At 39.3% G+C, this 19947-nt stretch overlaps 1 protein-coding gene across 8 annotated transcripts in view; it reads left to right on the top strand.

The window, feature by feature from the left end:
• dlgap2 (DLG associated protein 2) overlaps nucleotides 1–19947 on the top strand; it is a 619373-nt gene that overhangs the window by 74496 nt on the left and 524930 nt on the right. For all 8 annotated transcript variants that reach the window (XM_062969083.1, XM_062969084.1, XM_062969085.1 and 5 more), the window contains one exon: nucleotides 19483–19537. In XM_062969083.1, the coding sequence (XP_062825153.1) occupies nucleotides 19483–19537 (55 nt within the window). The remainder of the gene's footprint in view (nucleotides 1–19482; nucleotides 19538–19947) is intronic.

Here is a 19947-nt window from a genome sequence, read left to right on the forward strand (position 1 = left end):
GTTTCCATTAAAAGGCTGTGTTCTGATCTTACCTTTTCTATGCCTTAAATCATATCCCTTTGATACCTACCAAATCAATTCTTACACATAAATAAAACTTCTTTAGGATTTGTAGAAATGTTGGCCATCTTCAATGTGGACTTTAAAAATGGGTCATTTACTATTAAACATTGACCTGACTTTTCAGTGTGTGACGAAGTTTGTGTTTGAGTGTGCCAATTCTGCATTTATATTATATATAATTAGGCTATATAATCGAAGCAAACAACCACCTGCTTTATCTCTGTGTAGATAAAACTGAGGTTAATAAAATTTATGGTTTTCAGTTCCCTATGCTGGCTTTTTTGGGATGACAAGCTCTCCTTGATTTTGATGGAATACTGCAATTACAGCTTAGACTAGAGACTTGCTCAGCTAGCAATACAATGAACTAAATGAAACTCAGCAGGCAAGGGCTGTTTTGCTGTCTATTTAGAATTGCAATAGTAAATATATGTGGGGCGGGAGGACATGGTAGCTCACATGTATTCATGCTACCAAGCTCTGTGGCTTAATTTCAGTTACTGAAAACTACCTGTATTACATGGTTGGTTATGAGTAACAAGATGGTAGCTATAACCACAGACAGGGTGTGTGGTTTGATGATCTGTGCATATTTTTTCATAACATTTGCCATAGATACTGCCTAAGTGAAATTTCTTTCACTGTTATATATGGGAACAATTCAGCATTTCAGCAATTGTATTTTCTGGCTTGTTTTTGCTATCTCTGCTTTCTGTCAGTCCTGTGTTTCTATATCAACCACTTTTCACTTCCCCCACCAATTCTCCAATCTGCCACCCACATGTCTTGCATAAGCTCTATCTACAGTTCATTCAGCAATGCTCCCAGTAAATATTTTAAAGAAGAAGTCCTGATTTTTGGTAGAATGCATTGGAGAAAAGAAAGAGGCCATTTGCTGTCTGATATGTTAACAAAACGAGAAAAATGATTAACTGTGGAGAAAAAGAATTTGGCAGAATTCCTGTGTAAAATGGGGTCTCTTAATGTGATGACTCATGGGCATTGTAGTCCCATTCCTAGTGCTGTTGTGACTGACGAAGAGGAGAACTTGGGTTTTCCTCCATTTCAGCCAGAAAGGGAACCATTTCAGCCAGAAATTGAGCCTTTGCACCTGCAGGAGGTTTGTCTTCCAGAAATCTCCCAAACAAGCCCGGAGTCGAGTTCTCCCCCTTTTTCGCGCCGTAATTACATTCTCCAGCAGAAAGGAGTGCAACAGGCTAATCGCAGGAGTTTGAGAATAGCAGCAAAGCATTCAGATGATTAAGCCTGTTCCCATGAGAAATTTTAGGGAGTCATACATCTGGACACAGAGATTGACTTTCGGTTCTGGTTCCCCAGAGAAGTGTTCTCTGGTGGGGAAAACAAGGCCTATTTAGGTTCCTTGCTCCCGGAGGGTTCTTGCGGAGTCAATTCGTCAGCAACTGGAGTAGTGTGTGTGGACAGCTACTCCGCTTCCAAGCCTTTGTTCCTGATTCAAGCCTTCGTTTTCCAGCCTTGTTCTTCCACGGATTTTGCCTTGCTTTCCAAGACCCAGCCTTGCCTTGTTTCCCGGATTTTGCCAAGTAAACACCACGGATCTTGTTCTTGTTTCTCGTTCCTTGCTGTCTTGTATTCAAGCCTTGTTTTTCCGAGAGTCAAGTTATTTCCTAGCCTCGTTCAAGTTCTTGGACTAAAGGACCTTGTCATCTCCCCTCACTTTGCCTGGCAAAGTGAGTGTTTCGGTTATTGGATTACAACTTTGGACCTTAATATTTCATATTGGACATTGTTTCTTTGGACTAATTTTGACCTTTCCTGAAAGGTCTAATTCTGGACTATTTTCTACACTTGTTTTTATTAACTTTATATACTCCTTCAATAAAGATATTAGATAGATTCTGGCCTCTGTGTATGGTTATTGGTGCCCTGCAGCCGGGTCGTGACACTTAATGCTTAAAAAGGAGAAGTGAGAACAAAAGAGAGGATTGAAAACAGGAAAATTGTCTCTTTCTCTCCCTTCTCTGAAATGTGTTTAAGATCACTGTCAACTTTACAGAAACAGCAACAACTGTATACTTTCTTGTAGACATGGAAAACATACACTGATGTTTTGTATAGATGTGTGTTGTTCAACCAACATGATGAGTTACAATATACTGCAAAAGAACATGGACATTTAAAAAAACGATTGCCTGTATATACTTTCAAGCCACGTATTGTCTTACAGTGATCCCATGAATTTTGTAGGATTTCACCACCTGATCGAGAAAACTGCATTGAATAGACTGCATTAGCTCTAGTTTCTTAGATATGGTTATCATGGTTTTCTATGGACGAGCAGATGGCAACTGAAAGATGGCATATGTTGTGTATCTCAAAAACTATAGCTGATATGGGAGAATGGGTGCCATTATTGGAATCAGCAGGTTAAATATACAGTGAAACAGGTCTTGGGTCAGCATTGCTTCTTCCCTAAACATATATTCCCGGCAAGCCTCTCTGGCATCTATGTAGAGTGGCCCTATGGTGTCACATCACACTCAGGCATAATGGGATGTTTATGTGTAGACAGCAGTGTGAAAAATAGGACTGTCTGAGTATTCCAGCATTAGGTTTGCATACCTAGAAAGACATAAGGAAAAAGAACGGTAAAGTTCAGGTTTCTGTAATGTGAGAACAATAGGACTAAGCTATGATGCACCTGGAAATTAGGAGAAGAAACATGTGCAGAATGAATATAGCTATATGTCATGATTATGTCTCATTGTCAGATGCACAGTTCACAAAGCTTGTTTCTCCACGAATCTTGTGGACCTGAAAGACTCTGCATGCTTCCGTCTGTGTTCTACAGCTTGGAAGCATGTTTAACCCTTGTTTTCTGGTTCTGCTCTACTTGCCTCCGCTTACTCAGGCTGTGAGGGAGTCTTACTACTGAGCTGTGACTGAGCGGAGCTGGGAAGATTGCTGGGGCAGCTTACCTTCATCTTCCCCACTGGCCCTTATGGCCACTCCTCATCCTCACTGTCCGAGCTGGCCATTATACCATATCTCCGTTAGTGAAGCAAGTGTGTTCCTGAGCATTAATTTATCTAAACAAAAATTGAGGTCAGTGTCAGAGGCATGGAAAGAATAGGTTCCTATACCATTAAAAGAATTGCATTTCAGTGTATTTCAGAAAACCTTTTATGCAGAACTAACAGTATACACACATGTGAAATGAACAACAGAGTCAAGAAAACCTTGCATAAGCAAACATTTTGAACCCTTAGAGAACATTTGAAAGATTCTTCTGAAAATGCACTAAGAATGTGTGTTTTTTTAAAAAAAAATCACAAGCCTCCACTTTCCTTATTATTTTAATTTAGGTAGTTAATTATCTAAATTTTTGCTTTTTTATTTACTGGCTGAGAGAAGTTGGTGAAGCAGGCTGATCTCATATTAGCTTTATACATACTTTATTATTCATGTATGTATAAAGCGAACATGAGATCAGCCTGCTTCACCAACTTCTCAGCCAGTAAATAAAAAAGCAGAAATTTAGATATTTAACTACCTAAATTAAAATAATAAGGAAAGTGGAGGCTTAGTGCATTTTCAAAAGAATCTTTCATGCATATCCAAGAAAGGATCCTGAAGGCACCTGCTGTATACCTTAATGGTTTTCTTCAAGCACACACAGTTGTACTAGGACCAGTTACAATGGAATGGGCATACAGTTTTTACCCTGTTCCTGAGTGTTTACGGGGAGCTCTTTTCTTGCCTCCCACATCCCCTGTACGAGAAGACTAGAGTGCAGCTTGGATATAATTGATTTAAGGCAGAGATGGGAGTCTTGCAGAGCTCCAGATGCTGTCAGACTGCATTAACCAGCATTCATCACCTTTGCTATACTGGGTCAGCACTGCTAGGATTTGCAGCCCAACAACATCTGGAGGACCACAGATGCAGACTGTTAGGTCATTTAGTTCTACCAAGAGAGTCTTTGGCAGGTTTCCAGTTCCAATGTCTGACCAATTCTGTGTGGCTTCCCATGCCTTGTCCTTTTGAATTAATTAAACACCTCTTATTTATACATTACAGATTTCAAACTTTCCACAGCAGCTTTCAGGCCACTATTGTTCAAGTCTGGTGTCATTTGGAGTAGGGATCACTTAAGGGCATGTAGAAGTGTTGTAATTATACAGTTGTACAAACATTGTGAAGATGGAGGCTAACAGTGGTGGACCACTATCAGGAACCAGATCAGCTTCTTCACATGAGATGCCTGTGAGGATTGAAAAGTTATATACAGTAGAGTCTCACTTATCCTACATAAACGGGCCGGCAGAATGTTGGATAAGCGAATATGTTGGATAATAAGGAGGCATTAAGGAAAAGCCTATTAAACATCAAATTAGGTTATGATTTTACAAATTAAGCACCAAAACATCATGTTAGCCAACAAATTTGACAGAAAAAGTAGTTCAATACACAGTAATGCTATGTAGTAATTACTGTATTTACGAATTTAGCACCAAAATATCACAATGTATTGAAAACATTGACTACAAAAATGCGTTGGATAATCCAGAACGTTGGATAAGCAAGTGTTGGATAAGTGAGACTCTACTGTACCTTTCTGATATTGTGGAACTGTCACATTTATCAACCCTGACCAATCTAGTCAGTGGTGAGAGAAGATGCCATTTGCAACCTGACAATATCTGCAGGCCCATCAGATTTGACCTTTTTCAATACTACTGGGTGGTGCAATATGCTTCAGCTAACATCTGTCATAAACTGTATAAACTTTCCCTACCTTACTCCTTGTTTCCAACACATCGTCATTGACTTTCCAGAAACAATAGAAACATTTTTTTTATTGACAAAATCTCAAACTTTGACGAGCAGCCACTGCTATTAGAGAAATCCAGGGTGACAGTTCCACCTGCAAGATTTTAGCTACAATATGGTTCACAAGAAAAAATATTGCAGCTAAGTAAATTAACCACAAATTTCGTATTAGGATAATAATTGATCTTTCCCCGTTCAACCACATTCCTGATCCTAGTCACAGAACGTATTTTCCTTATATGATAAAACTTCATTGTGAATTTTCTTATGTGGCAACTGCATCTCTTTTTTAGCAAAAGTGCAACAGATCTGATTGAGAGAATCTCACTGAGCCAAGGAATGGTGAAATCCCCCTTTGGACAACAAAAGCTAAGCGCAGAATCCTCAAACAATATTTTTCACCTCTTGAAAGATACCAGATTTTTGCAGTTTCTCCCCTTAAGATTCCTGCGCCCCCTCTCCTCATCTGCCCCAGGTTTCCTGAGAGTTAGGGAACTACCTGGAACAGAATGAGAAATAATAGTTTAGCAGTCTAGATACAAGGAACAGGTTAAAACTTTGCTCTGTGTTTGGAAGTGCTTTTCACTAAGATAAACCAACCACAGGATCTAGTCTTTTGTCTTGAATGCACATGTCTAATTCAGGTGTCACTGTGAACAACTGTGATCATTTTTGAGCAGGATAGAAATACTGCAATTATGCAAGATGTTGGCAAGAATAAAGAAACTTAATGATAGTTGCTGCTATAATTAAGCAGCAACCTCTGAGATCGTGACTCGTTTGCAAAATGACAGATGCCGTTTCTTTTTCGCTGTTTCCGTAGTCACCTTTTAAATGAAAATAATGGCATCGTTAAAAATGCTTCTGTCATTGGAGTGTATCAGGAATGTTCTAAAAAAGGCATACAGGAAGTATCTGTAGTGAGGAATTGCCATTACCGAAAATAATGTCCATGGCCATTATGTAATATAAAGATTCATGGTGGGGAAAATAATTATAATTGTGGGACCACTTTTCTGCTAACCATGGTAGTATCTGTCATATTTGCTCCACTGGCTAGTTGAATGTTTCCTTTTTGAGACTTTACTTTGAAATAGTAATTGTGTCAAGCAATTTAGTTGTAACTGTTGTTTTTTCTAGCAAATACAACAGCTCGGTTTGATTTTGACCACACACTCTTATTACAGAACATCTAATGAAGTGTATTTAGAACCGGGTATCTGACATAATCGTCATTTAAACGTTTAGAAAGTTATTAGAATATTTATTACATCATCTAAAATTCTGTAATAAATACATAAGAAATATTAATTGATTGGGTAAAAATTCACTGTTTCTTGTTGTCTGGAAGATAATTGGCTCAATTGCAGTGATGTCATGAAAGGTTTATGACAATTTTAACTACTGTAGGTACTCATGTATAAGTCAAAAGCAGGTTTTAAGTCCAAAATTATGGTCCTTGACATGATCCATGTATATAGCCACCATTTCCCCACGCAGGAATTGTAAAAGGCCAGAAGCAGTGCCATGGCAGAGAGAATAGAAAAATTGGTGCTTTTAGGTTCTCCTGGAATGGACTGAGCACTTGCCTTTTGCTACTCAACACTTTTTTTGATAAGAGGTAAGGTGCAGTATGGATATTGACCCACTGTACCTTTCTAGGTTGATTTTTGAGAAGAATTTCTAGACTTATCCATGAGTAGAGGGTACTCATGGACGTATTGTTAATTTGTATTCATGTTCAACAGAAAATGCAAACAATAGTTTAATTTCTATAAAATGAGTGAAATGTCTGTGTGGCTGTCACAAGTAGAAGAGGAGTTGACAAGAAAGAGGGAAGGAAGACAAGTACATGAAAAAAGCTAGACTAAGATTTGTGAGGGTGGATGTCCCTAAACACGAAGGAGGGAAGAAACAGAAATTCAGGAGGTTGGATAATTAGTTCTGAATAGCTTTTGGTTTGGTATATATGTCCATTTTACATTTTTTTGAGTAACAGAAACCATTTTGCTATTCACAGTGCTTATTCTAATGTAGCATCGGAAGCGATTGTTTTTCACAGAAAACACGGTTTGCATACCTCCCACTAAATTGTCCCAATAGCCTGGATCAGTCCTCTTTTTCAGCTGCTTTTAAAATGCTCCAGTATCTCTCTCTGGTTCTCACATTTCTCCTTCATTGCCAGTGTACTTCAGCTACTGAGGCAGGGAGTGGGAGGAGAGGGAAGGACAAAATTGTGCTCTTTCCAGTAGATTGTGTGTTCTTCCGGATTAATAATTTGCCATCTTGACTACACTTTGTTGCATGGTCATACATTCTCCATTTTCATGTGTGAAATAAAGAGTATGGGTTTGGGCCTTTATCTATGCAGCTCATACTGTACTAGTATAACACATGAGAGAAAATAAGCCAAATCTATCTGTAATCCCAACCCACAGTGGCACAGCAGATTAAAACCACTGAGCTGGTGAACTAGTTGACCAAAAGGACAGCAGTTAGAATCCAGAGAGCAGGGTGAGCTCCTGCTGTTGGGCCCAGCTTCTGCCAACCAAGCAGTTTGAAAACATGCAAATGTGAGTAGATCAATAGGTACTGCTTTGGCAGGAAGGTAATGCAGTCATGCTGGCCACATGACCTTTGAGGTGTCTACGGACAACGCTGGCTCTTCAGCTTAGAAATGGAGATGAGCAGCAACCCCCAGATTCGGATACGACTAGACTTCATGTCAGGAGAAAACCTTTACCTTTTATCTGCAATCCCAAACTGAATGTTTCTACACAGACGTCCTGTAAATCTGCCCATCCCTATGTTCAATCTGGCTTAGTATAAATCCACTGCTACTAAGGCTTGGTCACTACAAGATTTGTGTTCACAGTGGCTCTTAACAAAGTTTAGTGTAATCCTACAGGTATTCTGGCATGCAGTACAGCCAAGGGAGAGTCCTGAGACTTAGGAGAATGGGTACTAGGCATGTGCGATCCATGAAAAATGGTTCAATACTCGCTTCAAAAGTAGGGGGCGCTGGTGCTTCATTTCTAAAGTCATTTCCAAATTTTGAAGCAAAAAATTTGAAACTTTACAAAAAGTCAGAATATTTGTATGTATCTTGTTAATGGCGGACGCTCATGTGCATGAAGGAAAACATTATTGTCAATGGGGAAACTTGAGGTGCTTCTCTCTCCCTCATTTTTTGAGCTATCCTAATGAAATTGGCTACAGTCGTAGAACAGATTTACCACTGTTAGTTCACCAAATCTAAGAATGTTTGACTTATCCTCAGATTTTTGGCAAATTTTCAAAGTTTTCATAAAAAAACATTTTTTAATAATAACAAAAAAACTGTTCTTGGTTTGGAAGTATTATTTCCTGTTTCATTGGGTTGTCTTTACTTTGAAAGTCATTGTTCTAATTTAGAAACTGTTTTTGTGGCTGAAACTTTGTTAAATTGGTGGACAAAGACTCAACAAACTATTATGTGCTATTTTTTTTATAGGATGATTTCCCTTGTACAAAGACAAAATTTTGGCAGTGTAATAAAGTTTTGCCATGTTTTTATGACAGAACCAATTAGGAAATGACATTTATCAACAAGGAACAGAAATCATAGCACACCATCAAATCACTCCTGACAGATGGCCATCAACCTCAGAATAAGGAAATCTGTTCCTGGTTTGAAAGTGTTATTTCCTATTTCATTGGGTTTTCTGGGGCTGAGAGTGTGTGACGTGCCCAAGATCACCCAGTGGGTTTCCATGGCTGAGTGGGGGATTAAGCCACAACCATAGAACGAATCTCAAACCACTACACTACACCATGCTTAAGAGTCCCATAGAAACCAACCAGGAAGGGAAGGGGAATTTCTCTCCTGGATAGCATCAGGCTTAAGAGCCCCATAGAAACCAACCAGGAAGGGAAGGAGGATTTCTCTCCTGGATAGCAGCAGGCTTAAGAGCCCCATAGAAACCAACTAGGAAGGGAAGGGGGATTTCTCTCCTGGATAGCAGCAGGCTTAAGAGCCCCATAGAAACCAACCAGGAAGGGAAGGGGGATTTCTCTCCTGGACAGCAGCAGGCTTAAGAGCCCCATAGAAACCAACCAGGAAGGGAAGGGGGTGTTCTCTCCTGGAGAGCAATGGGTTTAAGAGCCCCATAGAAACCAACCAGGAAGGTAAGGGGGGTTTCTCTCCTGAATAGCCAGGAGAGAAAACGCTCCAGGCTTGGTTTCTATGGGGCTCTTAAACCCCAATGCTAGCCAGGAGATGGGTTGAATTAAAACATTTTCTCATATCTGAAGGATATCCGAAGGTATTCCGAGGCATGGGCGCCAATGCTTCGAATTGGAAGGTTAAACTCGAAGCGCCAAACCACCTCAGAACCCCGTTCAGAACCCAAAATAGATATGAATTTTATGATTAACGATGAGTCTGATAAATCCGCCCATGCCTAATGGGTACACAATCCTTTTATTTGCCTGAAAATACTTGGAGAAACCCAAGCAATTCTTAGATCATTTCCCCTTGATTACTTTATGTAAGTTTATTTCCTTTCGGAATTGTAACTGGATCAGAGGGAGGACGAAGGTGGGCTGAGAAAAAGGTTTACAGTTGTACACGAGGGTCTAAAGCAATTATTTGGCTAAGTCTATGGGTGCCATTTTGGGTCTAAAGCAAGATATAATTTCATATCAATAACTGAATCAGCGAAGTCTTCTGCGTCCGACTCCCTCCAAGCTATTGGGGACGGCATTGTGAAATTCTGGTGGATTCAGCAATGATAGGGGATAGTGCAACTACTAAAGTAAAATCTTAGTAGATGTCTGCATATGGAATACAATGCAGCATCTTTTTCTTCTCCCCAAGCTACAAAATGATAGATTTACCATGCTTCAGGCACTATACATTTTTATGGAATGTTTAAAAGTAACCCTTTGAGGGTATGTAAAGGGTCTGTGTCTTAAACTTCCACATCTCTTTCTGTGTTATTAGTTTCAAGGAGTTGGACAAAGGAGACATAACAGTTCCTGGTGACTGTCAAAAAAAATACCAAATTAATCAAAGTGCATTTTTGGTGCAAAAGGTAAATGAAAGTAAACACATTATGTCACTCACAAAGTTGGAAACACAGCATCAGTATCTATGTCCCTTGCCAACATTTTTATAGTTGCCAACTTCTTTCTCAAACCATTCATCCGAACGAGAGCCCACAAAGAACGATTTCTCTTGTTCTGTTATGTAATGGTTCCAGAAATATCAAGATTTGTCCCTTGGATATTTTGTTTGACATTTATTTCAAATAGTACACAATGCCACACATCAGTGAGCCACAAAGATATTTGAAGTGGTGTATAGAAATTCCAACCATTTGTAACCTTTTTTCTGCTAGAAGCAGTGCCATTCTTCCATATCCAAAATTAGAGCCCCACCTGTTTTCCAATTCTAGTGCCTTTATTCATCAATATATTGCTTTCTGAACAAGTAGGACTAGAGACAGCATTTTTTTTAGTTATCAGTTTAGTTAATTGTAAATAGGCTGCTACTCTGTTGGCACAGTGGGTTAAACCACTGAACTGCTGAACTTGCTGACCGAAAGGTTGGTGGTTTGAATCCGGGGAGCGGGGTGAGCTCCCACTGTTAGCCCCAGCTTCTGCCAACCTAGCAGTTTGAAAACATGTAAATGTGAGTAGGTCAATAGGTACTGCTCTGGTGGGAAGGTAACGGTGCTCCATGCAATCATGCCAGCAACATGACTTTGGAGGTGTCTACGGACAATGCCGGCTCTTCGTCATAGAAATGGAGATGAGCACTAACCCCCATAGTCAGATACGACTAGACTTAATGTTGGGAAAAACTTTACCTTAAATAGGCTAAAACAATCTAATTCAATTATAATCATGAGAGAAGGGGGAAATTAACTAAATGTATAATTAAAGGATAAAGAAGTAAATTTATAAATTAAATCTATTTATTGCCATTGAAATTTAAGTTAAATTCTTACACTTAAAACCTTACTAGAATGAGGCTGAAAAATAGCATCCATGACACTTTTTCTGCCCTCTCATCCTCTTGTTGTAAACTTGGAATATAAGACATAATTGTATTAAAAAATGTTTTTTTGTTTTTTTTACCCAGGCCAATTTCGCTCCTATCTCATCCATGAGAAACTAAATAAAAAGCAAGAAGTAGAACTTCTTGGCACTATCACACTGTCTATAATTTAATTAGTGAAAAACATAATTAATAACTCAATTTTACAGTACTACTTAAATTTCAACTAAGGACAATAAGTTTAGTTAAAAAATAAATGTTAAGTTGTTATTTTTATTAGACATTTTTCAACTTAAAAATAATGTGATTGATTTTAATTTTAACTGGTATGTTCCTAGCTCTGTCCAAGTGGCTTTAGCACAGTGGTTCTGAACCTGTGAGTTCCCAAGTGTTTTGGCCTACAACAACTCCCAGAAATCCCAGCCAGTTTACCAGCTGTTAGGATTTCTGGGAGTTGAAGGCCAAAACATCTGGGGACCCACAGGTTGGAAACCACTGCAGGTGTTCTAGAACTTGGCATTAATATTTAGATGTTCAGAAAATATTATGTGTGCTTTGAACAACTTCAGAAACCCCAGTAACTTAAAAAAGTATACTATTATTTTCAATGAATGGGAATTATATTGTTGTATGTGTGTCTGAAATCTCCATTGTTCTCCCTTTCATAGTAGTTCTGTTACAGATATTATAATTTGATACTATTGTTAGACTCTTACTTCCAGCATGCTTCACCATTGACTATGGTAGCTTGGTCTACTGGGAATTTTGGTACAACAACAACAACAACAACAACAACAACAACAACAACATGTCGAAGGTCATAATTTACCTACCTCCATTCCATTATTAAAATCTGCAGCTTTACTCCCTGTTTCTTGTTTAAGCTTTCTAAAAAGCATGTCTGTTACCGCAGAGCTCATCCTATCTGCAGTGTTAAATTCCAGTAAATGATCTTCTGACTGTTACTATTACATGTGTGTTTGCTCTTGGTTTTGTGGCTGTTCAAAATACACCATTAAAGTAATCTTTAGTGGAGAGCAAGTGCATTATACAGATTGATTGAATATTAATATGCAGAACTCAGGGGAGGCATAGTATTATGTTTTCACTTCCATTGGTGATTTTATTTTGATTTGTTTCCATCAGCCGGTGAATTAGTCTCCTCAGAACTAGATAAAGTGTGGAATTATATTCCTATCAACTCCATGGTTTTATTCAGGTTGCCTTATTTGATCTAATACACTACCAAAAACCATACCTTGTACTAAATTTTGAATAGCAATTATTCTCACAAATGCAAATGGCAACTCTCAAAACCATTTATCTGCGATGGGTTTCAAAAGCAGATTTCTCTTGCTTTTTGTTATTTGTGATTGGCATTAATTTTAGTCTAGATAAGGTTCTGGCAACTTTGGAAGGCTAGGGGAGGCCATTAGTCCTGGACCCCAGAGATATTGGCAGGAGGGGGGGGGCTTCATTCCTGCAAAACAATGTCCTAAATCATTTCCTATTATTGTTTTTTTTTAAAAAAACCTATTTCAATAAATTATTCCAGTGGGTCCCTAATATATGCTAGAGGACATTTTGAGGCAAATCATTTTAGACTCTGTCTATGTGATGAGTGTTTATTTATTTCATGGCATTTTCTCATGCTCTCTGGTTGGTTTTCAGAAGCATTAAAAAAAACCCTAACTGCAACCCCCCATCCAGATATTTAAACAAATGCATTTTTCACATGTCCCCTCTCCTCCTTTGCTTTAGCATCATATATAATGAGAAGCAATATGGTTTAATGGTGTCAGTGTTGGACTAGGATTCTCAGAGATGATGATTCAGATCTCTGGTCAATTATGGAAACCCATTTGGTGACACTCTCTTAACCCCAGGGGAAGACAAAGCTAAACCCCTGTGAACAAATCTTGCAAAGGAAAACCCAAGGTGGCTTCACATTAGGCTCCCTATAAGTCAGAAATTACTTGAGGGCACACAGCAACCAAATCTTAAAGATGCAGTGGTACATACAGTAACGTTTATCACTGAAGCACATGCATCAAACTCAAGGCTTGTGGGCTGAATCCAGTCCACCATGTTATTTTATGTGGCCCTTAAGATGCTGGACTAGAACTCCTATATTCCTCATCATTGGACGTCATAACTACAGTTGGTGGGAGTTGTGATACAGTAACATCTGGAAAACTACAGTTCTGTTTAGTTAGGATAGTGGGGTTTGGATTGAGATACAAGGCTTGTGGGTGTGATGTCTAACTTTAAAATATTATTTAACCTTTCCTCAACCTCAGAGCTTCAAGTGTTGTTGTTTTGCAATTCCACAGTCTGCATGGCACATAATCAAAAGTAATGGCAGTTCAATAACATTTGGGGACCCAATTGGGTAAAAACTAAAGAGCACCAACCACTATGTAAAATATCTATATAGTTAGTCCTCTGTATCCACAGACTCTCCCTTAATGGATTCAGTCGCCCTTTGAAGGCAACTATAAGACTGATGTGGCCCTCAATGCAAGTGAGTTTGACATCCCTATATTAAAGGATGCGGTTATAATATGCACAGTGTTTTCTAACATGGGCAACAAAATGATCAGAATGTCTTTGCAAGTTCAACATTATCTCTCTCCCCACTCCATCCCCGCTCTGTATGTGCAATAAATCCAAACCTTTGCAAAATTGTCTTTTTCTTTCATTCATTTAAGTATTTGACATGTATTAGTCAATTTAATCAGGTCAAGGCTAATTGCTACGTCTTATTACACCATGTTGTTACAGATAGCAGCTTTTTATCCTACTAAAATAGAGCAATAGCCCGACAGCTACCTATAAAAGAACAATTGCGGAAAAGATCAGCACCACCATAAAAATAGGGTAAACATCTAAGAGTAAGAAATATACACCATCATAATGATTCAGGATACCTGAAAGTTTGGTAAAAAAAGAAATAAGACAGAAAATAGTTACACAAATAAGAAATCCCACTGAAAGCTAAATTAATTGAATGCAATGTACATTGGGTCGGATTTAGGGCTGGAAGGCAGGGTTACAAGACTGTAGGAACAACTGATTGTGAGACCACAGATTAGTGAACCAGCACAGTTGTGCTAATGATGTTGAGGGTGACCAGGGGTTGCTCAACTATTTCTCTGGTGAAAAGAGGTTTCAAGTGAAAAGTGAAAAGAGGTCTCAAGCAAAAAAACAATTGAGGTAACTTGAGAAAAAAGGGAGGGGGGGTGGAAGAGCCATTTTTAAAGCAACTAAAAAAGCATGAGGGCACAGAATAATCACTACGTCCTTGTCAAGTTTGAGGCTATATTAATGGTAAGGCTGACTCTCTTCTCCATCTTTTCTGTTAGTCTTACAAGCCTTCTGTCTATTATATACTTTCAGCATAAACTGTACAGAAACAATGGATGATTTTCTAAATAGATGTAAAGCACAGAACACAGTGTGCCTTCCAACTAAATTTATTGACAAAAATATTGGCCAGTAGTGAGTTAGATAGGACCGTAGTAGAGTCTTGGGAACAATTTGGAGAGAACAAGAACAAGATTCTATTGCTTACATTTTGCCCCCCCCACCCCCGCTTTGTTAAAGGATGGCTGCATATTTAGCAGTGTACTTAAATTTGCTGGATTCAGATGCGATTTAAAATGTTTGAATGAATTTTGAGAACTATGTTTTCTCCTCTGTTAGAAATAAAAGCTATAGAATGGAGAAAAGATCAAAGCTGTAGCTCCTATGAATGACACTGCTATTGGTTTTTTTTTAAAGGTTCCCCTTTGCCATGATTTTGATGAAGAACCATTCCTCCCCACCTCACACTACTGGTATCACCATTTCAATCAGAACACATTTGGTTTCACCAGGTTCCAGAAATGTTCAAGCCATTTCTTAAATGGTAGAGATTTGGATGGTAAAATTAGTTGTCTGAAACTATGAATAACCACCACCAGTCAGATTGTACAGTATTTTGGCTAGATCAGGCATTCTCAAACTACAATCATACATCTGTTTGGACCTCTAACTCCCAGAATTCCTGACAATTGAACAAACTGGTTGGGGCTTCTGGGAGCTGGAAGGCTTCAGTTTGAGGATGCCTGGGCTTGGTGGCCTAGTTTCATATACAATAGTTTATCTGGTTCACCCTGAAGCTGCTAGCTGTGAGAGTAAAGCTTCTGTTGGCTATTGTAGCCCAGTCCTTGTCAGGAGATCCTTACTTAAAGGTAAAAATACAAGTGTTGATGTTGTGTTTCTCCATGTCATTTCAGATTTATGGCAACCCTAAGGTGAACATTTCATGTGGTTTTACACAGCAGGTTTCCATGGCAAGAGCAGAGATTTGGACTCTGAACTTCAGAATCATAGTCCAACAATCAAACCAGCATACTTTGCTCAGATGAAGTCACACCTTTAATATTATGTCATGACATCTCTTTTGCCTGCTTGTCAGATGATCCCAATACTGTTCTATATTTAGTCTGGTTAAGGGTCTTGTGATATAAACATATGTGTATTAAAGTTAATTTCATCAGAGGCATGGAGTGAAGAAGTAAACTAGAGCATGGTTTTTAAACTTTTCCACTCAGGACCCCTTTTGGCCCAAGAACTTTTTACATGATCCTAGGCCTATAAATATATAAAATAGGTATAAAAATTAAACATTTACTGATAACAAATTAGCATTTGCAAGGCTTGCTAAGAAGGCTGTTTTTCCTTTTTTTGGAATACAGCTGAAGGTTCTTCTGCAAAGTCCACTGTAAACACTTCACAACAAATCCATGTAAACACCTAAAGCAGACACTAGGTGGCATTCATAAAATATTTTTGGGACCCCAACATTGAGCTAAGGGAGCCCCATTTGGGGTGTGGACCCAGAGTTTAAGATGCCCTGGATTAAAGCATCATAAATTCGTTAGTATTAGAGTATTAGTAGTATTAGTAGTATTAGAACAAAGATCTTTGCTGTGACAGACCATTGTGGCTGCCCCTCCATTAATATAAATGTAATAATGTATATGAATAAAAATGTTCTTTTCGCTTGTAGGACCGAATTAACAAAAACCACTGGAGCAAATAACACAAAATTTGGCAACAAAATGCCTCACTACCCAATGACTGACCATCACAAAGAAAAAAGGCCTGTAGCCAGGATTTTGATTCAGGAGGGGGGGGGGGGCTGAGTCTGAGTGAGAGAGGATTTATGCTAGCAAACCTTTTGTATCATTATCCCAATACCCCCAAGGGTATGGGATATATTGAGCATGGTGATCAGATCATGATATGAATAAACATTTTAAATAATAAATGTTATTTATTTACTTTCATTAACAAAATGTTTAGAATACTTGTTGGCTTATTTTTTTTAACTTCACAGCCATAGTCTTCTTTTCTTCTCCCCAGCCATTTTGTCAATTACTTTTTCTGGTTTGATGTCAGGATGGATGGAAACCATTGCTAGTCCACTAATTCTCTGGTCTTTCATTAAACTTCTAGATACACCTTTTACTCTCTTCATGGTTAAAAACAATCTTTCCACACTGCATGTCGTTACTGGTAGAGTAGCTTAAACAGTCAAAAGGAAATTTATTGACTGATAGTCTGAAGGCCTGCTGAGTGCACGGGCGCAAAGGCCTACTGCGGCCTCCGAATGGTCTGTGGTGCGGCAGCATCCTCTTTGGCACCTGGGCTGAAACCAGGGGCACTGAAAAAGAAAGAGAGTGTGCTGAGGGCCCAGGTGCGGACAAGGACGCCACCGTGCCATGTGCCAGTAAGGCCTTCTCGCGAACCACCCTGAGAATTTCGGGGGGGGGGGGCTGAAGCCCCTGAAGCCCCCCCCCCGGCTACATGCCTGACACTGACAGAGAAAAGGACTTTAAAACCCAAAAAATAAATGGCAGCATAGAGTGCATGTGCAAGAAATACTGCCCCAAGCCCCGCACCCCTCCAGCGCACAGGAAAAAACCCCACCAACTGGAGAATGGAGCTCAACCAGCTCCACAGATGTCCTCTCCCCATAATTGGAGCCACACAGCCCCCGAGAAAAGAGCAGGCAGGTGGGGGATAGAGCCAAATGGCTCCACAAGCACCTTCCACCCCACCTGGAGCCACTCAGGCTCAAAGACCTCCCCCCCATCCTGGAAAGCAGCGAATGGGAAGGGGGAATGGAGCTCCAACAGCTCCACTCAACTAGGAGCCATGTGGCTCAAAACGGCCTCCAACCCCCTGCCCAGATCAGGGCCCGAATGGGGGGAGGCAGCAGACACCCCATAAGCAGACGCCAAATGGGCTCGCCTCATGGCCTCCGCCACCACAAGACCAATGAAAACCTCCCATCCCACGCCCGCCACCCCAGGGCGACGGTAACAGAGGGAGGAATTTCCTACAAGGGAGGGGGTGCAGGCCAGCGACCCTGCCGGGTCCACACTCTCCCCACACCCTACTTACAGAACCGTGATCGACGACCCACACAGGACTAAAATCCACACAGAAGTGGGTTTAAATGTGTTTCCTGTCATTTCAACCCATGGCTCCATTGAATCCCAGTCTCCAGGGCAGCAGAAAGGAAGCCTGCTCCCTCTTCCCTAAGGCATCTTTTCATATATTTATACATGGCTCTCATGTCTCCTTTCAATCTTTTCATCTGCAGGAAAACAGACCCAGCTCTTTAAGATGCTTCTCATAGGGTTTATTCATCCTTTTATTTGCCCTCTTCCTCTGGACACCTTTCAGCTCAGAGTTGTTGTTGTTGTTGTTGTTGTTGTTGTTGGGTTGCTGTGAACCATGAAAATGAACAAAACTGGTTCCCAGCATTAAAAAAACCCTCTAAAATCCCAGCATTAAAAAACCTTTAAAATAAGGACAGTAAATAAAGAATAATACTCTGAAAAGTGGGGAATTCCAGACAGGAAACAACCAGAGCAAGTTAACGCCTCCCAACGAAGGATTCCCCCAGGGAGGAACCAGCTAGGCTTTGAAGCTGCAAGGCCATTAAATGCTTATCAAGGTGACTAATTGCAGCATTCATACTTGCCTCCAACAGAAAAGAGTTCTTTCTCCCACCCTGGACATGCTTCCACAGGTATATAAACCCCGCCAGAGCAACGCGTGGCCAGGCACAGCTACTATGCATATAAAAGTCAACAATATTTCCACCTTGTCGATATAGTATCTGAAAAGGTAAAGGATAGCAGGTATGAATTTATTGCATTTGAAGTTATTTAAGTGGAGATGCACTTTCACATCTTACTTTCCTGTTGAAATGACTATAACAAAACAAAGCCAATACTGTAGTTTGTTTGTCTCAGTTCCTTACTTGCTTTGTTGTATTTGCATCTACTCTGAGTCTCTAGAAGTGGGTGCCAACCATCATGGTGCTGTCAGAAACGAGCAACATTTATCAGAGTGGGGGCTGGAGGAACAAGTTTGCTGAGTGATATCATCCATTTGCTGTCATGATTTATTGGGGAAATCATCTTGTGATGAGGGAAGCGCATCGAACAAAAAACCAACTTTAATTTGTAAAGGTGTGCGTCATGCCATTACTCATGAGCAGTTAACTATTTTTTTCTTGCACTTACTGATTTGACGTTACAACTCAAGTGACTGGTTGGTTGTCAAATCTACTGAAGCAAGAGGAAGACTTTTCATGATTCGATTTCCCCCATAAATCATCTGAAAAAGTACTAGGCACATGCCTTTTAGTATCACTTAATTATAAAGTGTTGCCTACGGTATTTGAGATTCCAGCAAGTTCTTAAATGACCTCAGCATATGTGAATTCACACATAATTTTAAAATCTGATGGTTCTCATCATAGTAGTAATTGAATCATTAATACGAATTGCTATATGGCTCAGGATCAATCTATCTAAAGGAGAACCTTCCTCAATATTCCATCCTCACTGATTATTAAGGTTTTATTAAAAGGTTTTTTTCCTCTGTGTTGATTTCTACAATGTATAATTGGTAGATGCTAGGTACAGAGCCATCTACACAGTGATCCCCAATTACTACTTTATCATGAACCCAGAGGAATGCCTTGTCAAAGGAGAGCTGTCAGACACGCTTATTATAATAAGTTTAAGCTTCATATTTAGGCCTTTCTCCTCTGCCAGACATTTAATGGTTAACACACATACATATAGCCATATAGTTTTATTTCTGACCCAGTGTATTTAATATTTTGACATTTTAATATTGGAATTGACTGCTTTATTATTTTTATTATTGTTTTTCTTGAAAAGTATTGGTTTAAAAATGATTATTAACCACCCTGAAGACATGTGCTATTTGGGCAGTTATAAGCTTTTATTAAGCATATATATTACAAATAAAACATTATCACTAACTGGCCTGTTGTTGCTTTTGATTAGTAAAACAAAAGACAGTTTTTCTAGTACTTGTTACCAAGTGATATTTGGTAGATTAATTAGGATAAACACACAATAAAATAAAATTTGTTTGACAAAATCTTCTTGAATTGCTTTTGATCATGTGAATACTTTTACTCTCATATAGTAACTGCATATATTGTTTTGTTCCTTTTCTTACAGGTTTTGCCTGGCATTCTGCAGAAGCATTGCTGTATTTTACCAGATCGGAATACAGGTAACCATTAGATTCTTTTAATTGAGATTTTCTCAGCCTGGCTTCCAAGCTATGTTGGACTACAACATCTATGGTCATTTTGTATAGGGATGATAGGAGTTTTCGTGTAGCACATTTAGAGGGCACCAGTTTGACAAAAGCTGCTTGAATGGATCCCATTGAACTGAGAGGGAAGAATTGTAAAAACTGCGCATGGATCGGAGGTTCTCCTTGCTGCTTCCCATGAGGGATGCTGAAATAACGGAAGCTGTGAGATATTGATTATTTAATACAATCTAGTCCTTGAATTTAAATTTGATGTTCTCCATAGAATAGCTGGCTTACACAATACGTGCTATTTGAGGCCATTATTTTTCTTGGAAGTTAATTTTAGCTGTTGCTATTTTGAATGGCATGTTTCTGTTCCTGAA

Source organism: Anolis carolinensis, chromosome 1, assembly GCF_035594765.1.
Source record: "Anolis carolinensis isolate JA03-04 chromosome 1, rAnoCar3.1.pri, whole genome shotgun sequence".
Taxonomy (NCBI): Eukaryota; Metazoa; Chordata; class Lepidosauria; order Squamata; family Dactyloidae; genus Anolis; species Anolis carolinensis.